General features: G+C 35.9%; 1 protein-coding gene across 2 annotated transcripts; it reads right to left on the reverse strand.

The window, feature by feature from the left end:
* Positions 1-87: 87 nt before the first annotated feature.
* Positions 88-9937, reverse strand: LOC110796283 (protein PLASTID TRANSCRIPTIONALLY ACTIVE 14). 2 transcript variants are annotated; one of them, XM_022001331.2, is made up of 15 exons: positions 9754-9937; positions 9504-9656; positions 9249-9386; positions 7892-8017; positions 7183-7311; positions 6312-6401; positions 6054-6204; positions 4241-4350; positions 3311-3382; positions 2671-2776; positions 2381-2581; positions 1726-1768; positions 1364-1465; positions 1098-1240; positions 88-382 (listed from the first exon to the last, which is right to left on the reverse strand). In XM_022001331.2, exons 1-13 carry the CDS (start codon positions 9829-9831, stop codon positions 1387-1389), a joined length of 1476 nt encoding a protein of 491 aa, XP_021857023.1. In that variant the 5' UTR covers positions 9832-9937; the 3' UTR covers positions 88-382; positions 1098-1240; positions 1364-1386. The 2 variants fall into 2 exon arrangements, with proteins under 2 accessions (XP_021857023.1, XP_021857024.1); XM_022001332.2 differs by having other exon boundaries at positions 2381-2578; positions 9754-9935.
* Between the last annotated feature and the right edge of the window lie 2687 nt (positions 9938-12624).

A 12624-nucleotide genomic window follows, 5' to 3' on the forward strand; every position in this document is an offset into this window, starting at 1 on the left:
TTCACTAAGGCTAGTTATACTTAATATCAAGAAAATTCACTAAGGGCGCATCCTCTCCACTGGCACCTATAGTTCCCTCATCTGAACTTGATAGAATTTACTGTAATTGTGATTTGAACCTCAATGGCCCTTATTAAGGGAATACAATGTTACAGTTGACCTACTCCAGGGATAGAATGTTACAAGCCTAAGTTCTTGATGGAATAGGACTTCTACCACCAGGTTGCATTATCATCATAAAACATCTTTACACAGAAATTTTGGAGAGGAGTTAAAACTATCCACATGAACCATACATTTTCAAGTCGCACTCGCCTGTTCTGTACAGAGCATTTGTTACCGAGTTTGTTTCCCTTCCTCAAGTTTTAACTTTTCAGTTCTCCTACAATCAAAATTTAGAAATTTGTTAATTATCTGAACAGCTTGTTTTCAGCCTCAAGAAATGATTGAAACTGTAAGAAGTTTTCCTAAGCCTGTACTGACCAGATTCATCCCTAACCCCACCTAGCATCATACGACCAGGAAGCATGAACACTGATTTAAAAAAAATTACAATGGAGAAGGAACATCATAGGAAGACCCAGGGGAGTTGTGATGAGGCTGATTGGGGGAATGGGCAGTAGTTGAGAGGGGGATGTTTTAATGTGAAGCAGATTCCCATGCAGCAAACTTTGCTGTGTGAATACCTTGGCCAATTGAAAAACTCTCTCAAACACCCAAGAGTATCTTCTCTACCATAACAAACAGACCAAAAAGGGAAACAGTACTGCAGTTCAAATTGAAACTAACTCAGAGCTAGATAAAAGAGAAGCCAAGATTTTTTGAAATGTTAAAGGTATCAGAGATGGGGAAAATCCCTTAAACTGTGCAAGAATTTACGGTATAGTCCAATGAAAAAAAGAAATAGAATCTTTTTTGAGATTCTTAGTTGTTCTTAGAAAAGAGAAAGAGTAGAAACAAAGGGTATGCTCTCTATATCTGGAAGGGACTTTCAACCAGAGGAGGACAGAAGGGGAAAGATGTACATATTAAGATCCATTATTACTTTTAACTATTCCTTAAACACATACTGTTACATAGAAGTTCAGAAGTCTTACCCTTTCCTTCCGAATGTCGTTTGAGAATGGCAAGAGCTTCTCCCTGATCAACACCAAGGACGGACAGCCAAATAATGATCACTGCGATCCACATCAAAAATAGTCCCAACATGTAGCATTCCTAATTGAATTTCAGTGGTTACCTTCAGAGAGAACAAAACACAGGTTAGCCCTTTTGTGGCTAGTGCTTGCGACAAGACATTTCTTTCATTAATACAGAAATTGTCTGAAAGATGTTCATATGGCACCAAAGAAAAAGCTGTTACCATAGTTTTGATAAACCAACCACTTAAAACAAAATTCTGTCCTGATAAATCTCCAAAGCATCAATGACCTTCCCTATAAACAATTTCCGATGCAATCGGTACCTACATTGAATAAGATTTAGTTATTAGTAGGATGCACACCAGATACTGTCACACATCTTTCAAGATGTTTCAGTTATCACTCCAAACCACGAGTTTGAGTTTCCTATTCAGACATTCAAGAACTAGTTGGTATGCAGTAACAGATAGCAGTCTGGTAATGAATTCATAAGGTAATTTTGTGCTTCATGTTATGCCCACTGCCCCAATCTGAAAGAAAGTTTACAGCTTTTAAGTATGACTACAAAAAACAAAAAAGTTACTTGATTGCAGCTTCCAGTGTTCTTCGACCATCCTCTGTAGCATCTGTTGGTTGTAAAGGATGTTAGAACTCAGCCCTAAGAAGTAGCAAACCAAAAATAACAGTTGCGAAACCCAAGATATCATCCACGTTGTAATATGAAGCATCCTTATGTTAATAAATCATTGATATAGCATGAACACTAATTCACTCTCAATTAAAAGCACTTGACTTCGTCGTTCTGCATAGCCTTCTTGTGTAGGACATCCTCTGTTTTCGAATACTTGCAACAGTTTAACTTTTGCACTATTTATACATTAACTTTTGACCGCATTTTCTTACTAATATATAAAAATCAAATGTTATTGTGTAACATGTTAGATTAGTCTTAATGTATATTTTTCAAATATCAAATATTTTATAGTTTTTACTCATATATGAAGTATAATGTATTTACCGTCAAACTAGTGCATTGGCAAGTGTCAATCAAACAGTTGCAAGTATTCTAAGACGAGTAAGATTTATCTTGCATAGGAACATTTAAGGTAGGGAGATATACCTCTGTTATTTTTTATTTTTTTACTTTTTTTAACTCACTTGTAGATAAGCATTTTAAGAATTGCAATGGTATTTACACCATGCATGCAGGAATTAAGAATAATTGGTCAAGAAATTACCTAAAATCTGTTGATCCTGCTTAGCTGTTGTGGGATATTTGGCAAGAATTTCATGGCATTGTTCCTGTAACTCCTTTGCTGCCTTTCTTTCTACACTAGGAATAATCGGCACATCTCTATCTGACCAAGTGGGCAATGTTCTAGCTGCAGCAATGACTGCTCCATCAACAAAACTATCTCCTTCTTTTGCTGATTTACCTGCTTGAGATAGAAAGGACTGCACTCAGATCACAAGTGTATTAAGATGTGCACAGTATAATCTTCCACAAATGAGAATCTCCAGATCTTACTATTGTAATAATATTCTTGTCGAAGACCAGTAATGTTGAAGACAGACAAGAATGTATCCAAATGTATCCGGGAATCACCAGAGAAACATATGGCATCCCAAGGGTTCTGAAAAAGATAGAAACAACATTATGACCACATTAACATTTTTCACATGTTAGAGAATAAGTAATCTCTGAATGATCCATGCAAAACTCTATTTGCTTTAGAAAAGCCAGAGAGGGCGACTGTCAGCTACAAATATGGTTCAAAAATAGGGTTGCAGTCGAGGTGTCGCAAAAACAGTAGTCGTGAGCCATATTACAATGGTCTCGGTGTGAAATTGGCTTCAAATGATTTAGACTATTTACATGTTTTTTAAAACTTGTACCCAAAACTCCAGGGGCTATTTTTTAGCATATCTATCGGTTCCTCAGTACTATCGAAGCAACAACTGAGTAGCTTTGTTCTCACAAAGTTTCTGACCACCATACCATTAATTAAAGATTCATTTGTATACTACACTAGTAATAGATTTCTTATTGTGAACGCCAATTGCAGATAAGATGGCCAACCACAATTGACCCACACCTGGTAGAAGTCAATTAGTAAAAGAAGAATCAATCAAGCCGTAGAATGGAACAGTAAAGAACCAGAAATTACCACAGCTGAGGAGAACCCAAATCTTTGCATAAATATATTGTTCTGCTGTCCACTCAGGTAGTTTACAGTCATCTATACAGATCAGAAAGGAAATCATGATCATATATTTTAGAATATTAAAGATAAATACTAAAATGAAATAAGAAGTTTCTTGGCACATTAGACTATTAAGGAATATAAGGACTGGTTATATCACACACACACATGTACGGAGTCTAATATACTTACATCACACACACATTAGACTCCGTAGCTTGTTTTTTTTTATACCATCGCCCGTAGTTGGGACTTGGGACCATTTATTTTTCAGTAAAAAAATGAGACTAATGAAAGCCAAACAAAATGGTCATCATTTACCCTTTAACCATGCCAAAATATTACAAGACGAAGGCATTGTTGAGAGTCTTGAGACCATAGAAGAGATTATTCATTCCCAACCTTGATGAGAATGCGACCTACTTAAAACTTAAAACTTTTGTATATAGATGAATATATTAGTATTTGGCAAAACAAAAGAAAAAGATTCAACTACTTTTACTAATAAAATAAGCAATAATTTGCTGATATAGGTTCATGGGAAATCTTGTGACATTACTTCTATTAGTCAAAAAACATAATATTTCGCTTCAGATCTCTCAAGGATCAAACAAAATGGTAAAAACAACCAATGTTTTGAGTCAAAAGAAACTGCACAAAGAAAAACATGAATGTGCGTGCATACCTTCTATTAACTGATTCCCTAAAACAAGCCTTTTTACAAATTTTCTGCTGCATATTTCCTAATTTGTGACTCTACTTAAATTTTAGAACTTGTTGGTACAGTCAATAACATTTGTTGGCACTCTACATAAATCAATACAACAATAATATTCACCAGTGAGATTAATTTAGAAACTGCATTCAGGAAATTCAATGAAATACAAACTTTACCTCCTCCCCTTTCTTTATCCTACTTCCAGGATTTATCATAACCTCGAGCATCCGGTCTTTAAAACGCCAATGGAAAAAACAATTGGGCTGAAAAGAGTGGTTTAACATATCTACAAAATACAAGCACGTACTATCTCAGTTGCCAAATATAATCCAGCAAAGCATAATTGTGACCAAAAAAAATTCGGAACAACAACAATAGAATTCTCTTTTTTCAAAGGTAAGCAAGAGATAGTCAAGGCTTACCACAAGTAATTTGACCAAAGGAGAAATGTAGAGAGAAATGTAAGGAAAATGATATGTTGGCAGTGAAATGCTAGTATGCTAGCACAATCATGAGACTCTGACGCTGTACACAACACAGGAATCATGGTGCATAGCTATCATTACAGACTGATGACAGATTTAGTCTGGATTCCAGAAAAGATCCACCAGTGGAGAAAGAGCAATGAACAAAGAGAAAGATGTTACTGCTTCTGTTTTTGAAGTTCTGAGGAGCCAGAATCTCAGACCGGGCAAAGTTTCCTACTTGGCTCACATTAGAGGAGATACTCTATGGAGAGGATTATCGAACTTTAAGGGATGACTAGATGACCATTGGAAAAGAGCTATTCTTGCCACAGAATAAAATTAGGATTTTAAGGATCTATAATAAGAACCCATAAAAGGACAGAAGCTATAGAGTGCCTGCCCATCAACTCCAAGCATAGTAGTCATGGTAGAGCAGAACAATATAAATAAATGGAACAGGAGAAAGCTAATCCCTATGCCAGCACGATTTTCAGCTAGCTGTTGCATGAACACTAATTCCCAAAGAAGGATCCAAAAATTCCCCTTGCTAGACAGTTCACATAGCATAACAATGATACAAAAATAAGTATTATGAACACTAAAGGAAGGGATAGTTAGTATTTAGGTCACTTTATAGGTTCTTTTCCCTTTTTTATGTATTTACCTTTAATTCTTCATTCTATACTTTGTAGCTTAAGTAGATTTAATTAGTGATTTTTATTAGCTTTTAATTTCATAATTTGTTTATTTCCTTTTTTAAAATAATTTTACAGTCGACTTAGTTTAGTTTTCATAATTAATTTTCTATTTCTATTTCCTTTTAGTCCCTTTATTTTTATTTTTATCTTTTCGTTTTATTTTTATTTATTCTCCCCTTTTCTTTATTTTTATAATTTTTTTGTGTAGGTGTGCCATGTGCGTATTCCAAGTGTTGGTGCATGAGTTTCAAGGGCCGAGCCAATCTCATTATATGGTAAATAAAGGTCAAGTTTCCCTTTAGCACACAAAAACAAGTAACCAACTCATCACACCAGCAGCCAATTGCATCACCAAGCAAGCTCCTCGCTGCACCTCCAACAACCAAACTCTCGACCAATATCCCCCTGCTCACCTCGCCTAGCTGTACCACCACCGCAACCAAGCTGATACCCAGCCATGAGCACCCACCTTATCAGCAGCGTTAGAGCACAGGAAAAACCGCCTAACTTCCCAACTCCCTGCTCCCAGCCACGCACAACCAGAAAAGCAATTTTGGATAGAGGAAGTACTTACTTGCGCATCGGAAGGTTAGAATTCTCCAACAAAACCCCCTTAAGTTTTGCTACTTTGTGTAGACACTTTCGCTTTCATGAGAATATTCTCACTAATCTTTCCATTAATCTACTTCATATAAGACACTCTCCAACTCATTTGCAAAATTGTAATAAACCACATTAACATCAGTTTTCATTTTTAAATGACCATAGGGAGTCAGGGACTATAAATGGAGAACAACACCAATTAATTAACGTCTTTAACTAACCGGCATAAGGAACCAAAACATTTGCATCTTGTATTAGGGCACCAATTCTCATCTCCATGTTTATGCAACGCGTTTGAGCGATACTAGCAGCCCACATGAATATCTTAGGATCACGTGCCAAACGCTTTATTTTGAGAGGTGCAGCAGAATGCTGGGAAAAAATAAATTTTAAGAGAAGAAACAAAACATGCATCAGAAATCATAAATGCTTACAATGACAGCAGTTAAACAAAAGGGACTACTGAAGAAAATATGTACCCAGTTCTTTTCCCAAAACTCTAGGCAACGATGTTGTTGTTCTCTCATTGTTAGCTCCAAACTTTCGTCCTGCAACTCCAAAAGATCCTCCTGTGGCAGGTAAAATTATATAAGGATTGGTGGTTCATAACAGCAATGATTTGATATAAAGGTTCAGTAATTGGCAAAATTATTTATCAAGCCAAGAGTCTGGAGCAGCTTACGTTAATGCAAGTCTATAAGGAAGCTATGTAAAGCAACGAAACTGAAGTACTGAGTCGGGTATTGACCTCAACCCAAATTTAAACACATTGCGCAGTTTGAAATACATTTTCCAAACTTACAACTAACTGGTGACAACCTTTCACTCAAGGTATACTATTGTCGATGCCATAGAAACTCCACTTAGACAAATCACTAACTAAATATATAGCACAAAAAGAAAACTGATCCAGAAATGTAACCAGAAAATTTCAGTTTGAACAAAGTAGGAAAGTCTGTTGCAGAAACGTTAATCAGCCTAATAAAAAACAAATTTGCTACAGAGTGACGTGTGGGAAGTTTACACTGGTATTGACTATTGGTGCTATTAGTAAGGACTAAGGAGATCTTCTTGTACTCCTTTTGGGTGTTTACAAAAATCTTCTTATTACTTAAAATGAAAACTTTACCCATCTAACCCATGTCATGTGGACAGAGGGTGTCATATATTGTTGCCCCTCGTAATAATTAATGAAAATTATCTTTCTATGAACATTAACAAGAAAGGATGAGCTTAAACTTGAACTCCTTGTCCTAAGGGGGAAAATGATTCAATTATGACTACAAGGACACTAAAAACAAAGCGGTCTCAAATAAGTGAGAGATATTCATCTTGAATGCATAGTCATACCTCAGTTGCAAGAAGTAAGCTAGTGCACTCGTCAGCACTTGGCAAGAAGTCACCATATAATTGCCAGAAGTTGTCCTCCTGGTCAAAAGCAAGCAAAAGAAGGCATGCCAACCTCAAGTCCCAGTCTGTCTGTCATAAAAAATAAAATCAATCAACTTTAGTATTTAAGAGGTTCCAGGAGAAAGTCAGAAAATTAATGTAAGGTTGTATAATAACTAGAGGACGAATCAAAATTTGTATACTTAAGCAGTCACAAAAAGAATGAAGTTCAGCTTCACTTTTGGCTTGAACGTTAAGGGTGACCCTGTAACATTAGCACTCTTTCCTCTCTTCACAAGTATGTCACAATTAAAAGCATCTATTAACTCAAAACCACCAATAATTGAAGGGATATTGGGTATGCATAAAAAGTTATTACCATGAACAAGAAAAGAGGTTTTTCTTTTTGAAAAACATCGAGATACCAAACACAACAAAATCTTTAAAGACTTGTAACTACATAGCAAATGAGCTCAATGAATGAAAGAATCAAAGAACACAGACATATTATTTCCTCTGTCTGTGAGTGCAGTGTCTGCAAATAGGTACTAGACAAGGCCAATTGAATTGGGTCTTCAAACAATACAGTTGAGGATGGTTGCATCAAACTTCATGTAGAATGATGTCAAAGTATAAAATATCAAGTAGCTTGGCTTTTAAGTAAAAGTACCTTCGGATCGGTGGAGTTTATAATATCGAATATGGGATGGCCAACTGGCACGATATCTGGAAAGAACATCCATGGGAGCCTTTTGCTAATTGTTAACATCAGTTCCAACGGAATTTCCATTATCATCTGGATTATTGCATAACAAGCCAGGTGTAAATTCATTAGCATCATACAAGAATAAGTACCAAAACCCAAAATAAATAACTAAATCTTCTTCGATTCAGAAATGCTTAAAGAAAAGATAAATCTTCTTTGACTGCAATGAGGGAGCAAAAGTGCACTTCAGATCTAATAACACAATTCATATTGAGTACAAACATGTTGGCAACCTCATTTTTGCAACATAAAATCAAACCTATCATAATATGAGTGGGTATTAGATAACCTATTTTCTGAACAAATAATCACTCAAAATTTCTTTTTTCATAAAATACATAGTAATTACTAAAATATTTTTGGCCAACTTGTACAAAAGAACGGTGTAAGTGTGTAAGAGGAAAAAAAGATCTAACGAGGCGAGTTACCGTTACGTAATGGACAATGCGGGGAGAAAGGTGTGATTTTTGTCGCACCGTTATGTAACGGGGTTCTGCAGAACGGAAAATTGAAAATCCGTTACAGAATGGCCTAGTTTAATTTCATGGTCCACATGTTGTTTCAGTTGCTACCTCATTGCCCGCAAACACCTTGATGTTCTATAATTAACAACTATTGGCGGAAAAAACCTTACCTTCAACATATAACACTACAATGCACTTCAAAGTACCTACATCTACAACTTTGTCCTTTGATGAAGCAGATATTCAACAGAATATCAAAACTAAAATGAGGAAAATGAAACCTTGCTCAACACAAAACCAACTTAGTATTTTGAAAGAGCTCAACTTAGTGGCACTACACACTTGTTAACAGCAGATCCTTCTTATACTTGACTGTTTAAGTAGTAGAACTGTGAATTATCTCTCTCTCTCTCTCTCTCACACACACACACAAGTAGTAGAACTGTGATTCTCATGTGTTTGGAAATGATGGTCACATAAACTAGTTTGAGATTTTGGAAGAATAGTAATACATAGTACTCCCTTCATCCATCCCACTATATAGGACACATTTGTAATTCCCGAGGTCCCAAAATAATAGGTCACTTTTCAGATTTAGTCCGGTCAGAAAAATCGGAAATTTCTCATTTGATGCATAGTATCATGGTCAGATGCTTGTTTTCAACAATTGTACATACATTTTGGAAGGTTATTACAATATATTATGCAAAACACTGATTATTCAACAAATTAAACTTTAATGGCATCAATGAACAGTTTTCAGCTCAATACAACAGAAGAAATTCGAAGTATCTCACCCGCGCACGACGAAGCGGCTCAATATCTTTAGAAGCAAAGACACCAAACCCATCAGGGCCCTCTCTGAATTCAACACCATAAGCTCTAAAACTTCGAACATATCCTATCTTATAGAAATCCGGGTCTGCTAAATTCATCTAAAAATGCAGAAAAATCAAAGCATAAGTACAAAAAAAAAAAAATTTAAAAATACTACTTGAATCATTCAATAGAACAGAATAAATTCAGAATAGAGCAAAAACATGAGAGATTACCTCGGAAGTAGTTTCTACGATTTGGGGTTCTTGAAACAACGGAAATGAAGAAGTCTCAACCAAAGATTTGACGGGTCGGAGTGTGTTTTCTGAAGTGCTAACTGTAGAATTCGGCTTTCTTGCAGTTGGGAAGCCATTGTTGAAACTACAAAGCTGCATTCAATTTACTAAATTGTGTGAGACAGCAAGAAAACTGCTTGGGAATGGGGATGTGGGTATGTAAGTAAGAGATAGAGAGAGAGAGATTGACCTGAAAATTGGAGAGGAAGCGGTGAGGAGAGTGGTGAAGAAGAATGGTGGAAGCCATGGAAATGGAATGTGAAGTCATCTATCTAATTCAGCCAAGGTTTTTGTTTTTGGGTTGCCGCAGGGAACGTTATCCTTACTTCCTGAGCTTGAAATATTTTCCGGGCCTGCCAAATTTTGACCGATGCAACTTGAATTGAGGTGATTATTTACGCGCTTAGACGGATACCCGATTGGATTCAAGGTTACTTGAGATAGAAAAATTAATTTTCTTTTTATAGAATTGACTTCTTGTTTGTACCTAGAGCTGTCAAAACGGTTACTCGAGTCGGGTCCGGGTCTGGTCATCTCGGGTCACGGGTTAAGGTCTGGTCGGTTTGTGCCGGGTCATTTTATCACCGGGTGCAGGTCGGGTTCGGGTCGGGTTCGGTCAGGTTGAAAATTTGTCGGGTCATGTCGGGTTATTTTTCCATTTCGGTATAGGTCGGATTCGGTTCTGGTTCGGGTCGGGTCTTTTTCTAGTCGGGTACAATTGCGGGTTCTGGTCCTAACGAGTCGGGTCAAGTTTGGATCGGATAATTATCGCGTCGGTTAAAATTCAGGTCAGGTTCACCATCAGACACGGGTTAAGACCGGGTACGATAGCTATCAGGTCTAGTCAAGTTTTAACCTTATAATTAACTTTTATAAATTTGGTTAAATTTGGTTTAACGTTTTTCACTCGTTCTAGATTATGTAATTATAAAAAATAATATTAACTTGATTTAAGTTATTATTTTGTTAGGTCAATGACAAATCGGGTTGTCAAGAGGTCGCGTAAATTCAGGTAATGGTTTGTCACGAATTGAGTCAATAACAAGTTTCATCGGGTTATAATCGGTGTCGGGTTGACATCGGCTCGGGTGTTGAATCGGGTTCGGGTCATTTTTCATTCGGGTAAGCTGACTCAGTTTTGTTATCGGTTATATTTCGGTCGGGTGTCATGTTCAGGTTCGGGTCCGGGTCATGCATTAACGGGTCGAAATCGGTCGTCGATTTTAACGGGTTTGATACGGTCGGGTTACGGGTTTCCTATTTTAACAAAATTCCGAGTCTTGGGTCGGGTCCGGGTCCTTAAACATACAGGTCGGTTCAAGTCGGTTTCTCGGGTCGGGTCAATTTTTGACAGCTCTATTTGTACCTGCTTATTAGAAGGGATCGGGCAGCGGGCTTGCCTGTGGGCTAATAGGATTAAATATTTTTAATATTTTATACTAAATATAATTTATTTATTTTATGTCAAAGTGAAAAATTAAAATCGTGGGATACTATTGTAAGAATGTGAAAAATGAAAAAGAGTAAACTTATTTGTCTTAAATATATAACTTATTAATGAAAGTGGAAAGTTTTATCCACTAAAAGGTCAAGAATCCATTGTTTTTCTATTGCTTAAAAAAAAAAAAAAGTATAACCGATAAACTAAAAAATTTATAAATCAATTTTTTATTTAATAAACGGGTCGGGCGGCTTGCCCGCGGCAAATATTATATCGCCCATGTCCCCTGTTAACATTAATGAGTCGGGCTTATCCTGCCAAATTGACAATACATGACTTGGACTCAGTTGAGATGGCTTAGCAAAGAATTGTATGTTGCTGTAGAAATGGCAAGATTTGGGAATATACGAGAGATGATATTAATATGTTGTTAAAGGATCTCCTAATTTCCTATTTTTCCGTGTTTCGGTTCACTATCTAGATGTATTGTTTTAAATATGACAAATTATGAAATTTATCAACATTGTTGCGTTAACATGCAAAACATGTCAATTGTGAAATGTAATAAATTTGATAGTGATAAATGGTGTACTTGCAGCAGTTACACACGACTAAAACGGGCGATATTACTTTTGGATTTAAGCAAAATACAATTTGATAATTTGTACACTAAACTTAAACGCGAAAATCGGTTAATCCCTTAACAACCATGTGGTCTATATGTTCAAAATTCATAAATAAAATTCCCTAAATTCTATCCTACTTCTCTCTTCTGATTCTATTCTTCTCTCTATATCTCTTATTCTCTATCCGATCAGTGTTTGATCAGTGTTAACTGATCAATTGATCAGTCACCTATAGTGTGACTGTAACACTACATTCATAATTTAACGTATTGTACGTAACGTGTTACTTATAATGGATAGCAATATCTTTTGGTACAATATTATTTGGCGGATAGAAAATTTAGAAAATAAAAAGTTTGCAAATGTATGTACGTATTGTATACCATTGTTACCGTTAATATATATAAAATAAATTAGGAAAATTTGGTAATATTAATCCAACCTTTGACCGATTTTCTTTTATTAAGCCCACCTACGACATATTTTTTAATAATCCCACCTTTATTACCCAACACCTTTTATTGGGCCCAACAGGTCATAAAACTGTTGTAAGCGGCATTATTTCTCTACATGGCAGTACTCTCTCTCGATATATTCAGTCATCATCATCAATTCATCACCATCTCGTTGACTTTTTCACCGATTACCGGCCACTTAAGCCCAATAAAAGTCGTCGGGTAGTAAAGGTGGGATTATTAAAAAATATGTCGTAGGTGGGATTAATAAAAGAAAATCGGCCAAAGGTTGGATTAATATTACCAAATTTTCCAATAAATTATCAAAAATTACATTTTTATCATTTATTGGTGCCTTACATTACCTTATGTTATGCACAGCCCGTACATCGTACGGGCCAAAAAACTTGTTAAATTAAAAAGTAACGTATTTTGGGAATTATTGAATCTTTATGCAATATTAAAGGAAATCGCTCAATATGAGATTTTTCGTAATAATATTAGGTAGTAATAAACTCTATAAAAGTAGTAAAATATTA

The sequence above is a fragment of the Spinacia oleracea genome, chromosome 1 (assembly GCF_020520425.1).
Source record: "Spinacia oleracea cultivar Varoflay chromosome 1, BTI_SOV_V1, whole genome shotgun sequence".
Taxonomy (NCBI): Eukaryota; Viridiplantae; Streptophyta; class Magnoliopsida; order Caryophyllales; family Amaranthaceae; genus Spinacia; species Spinacia oleracea.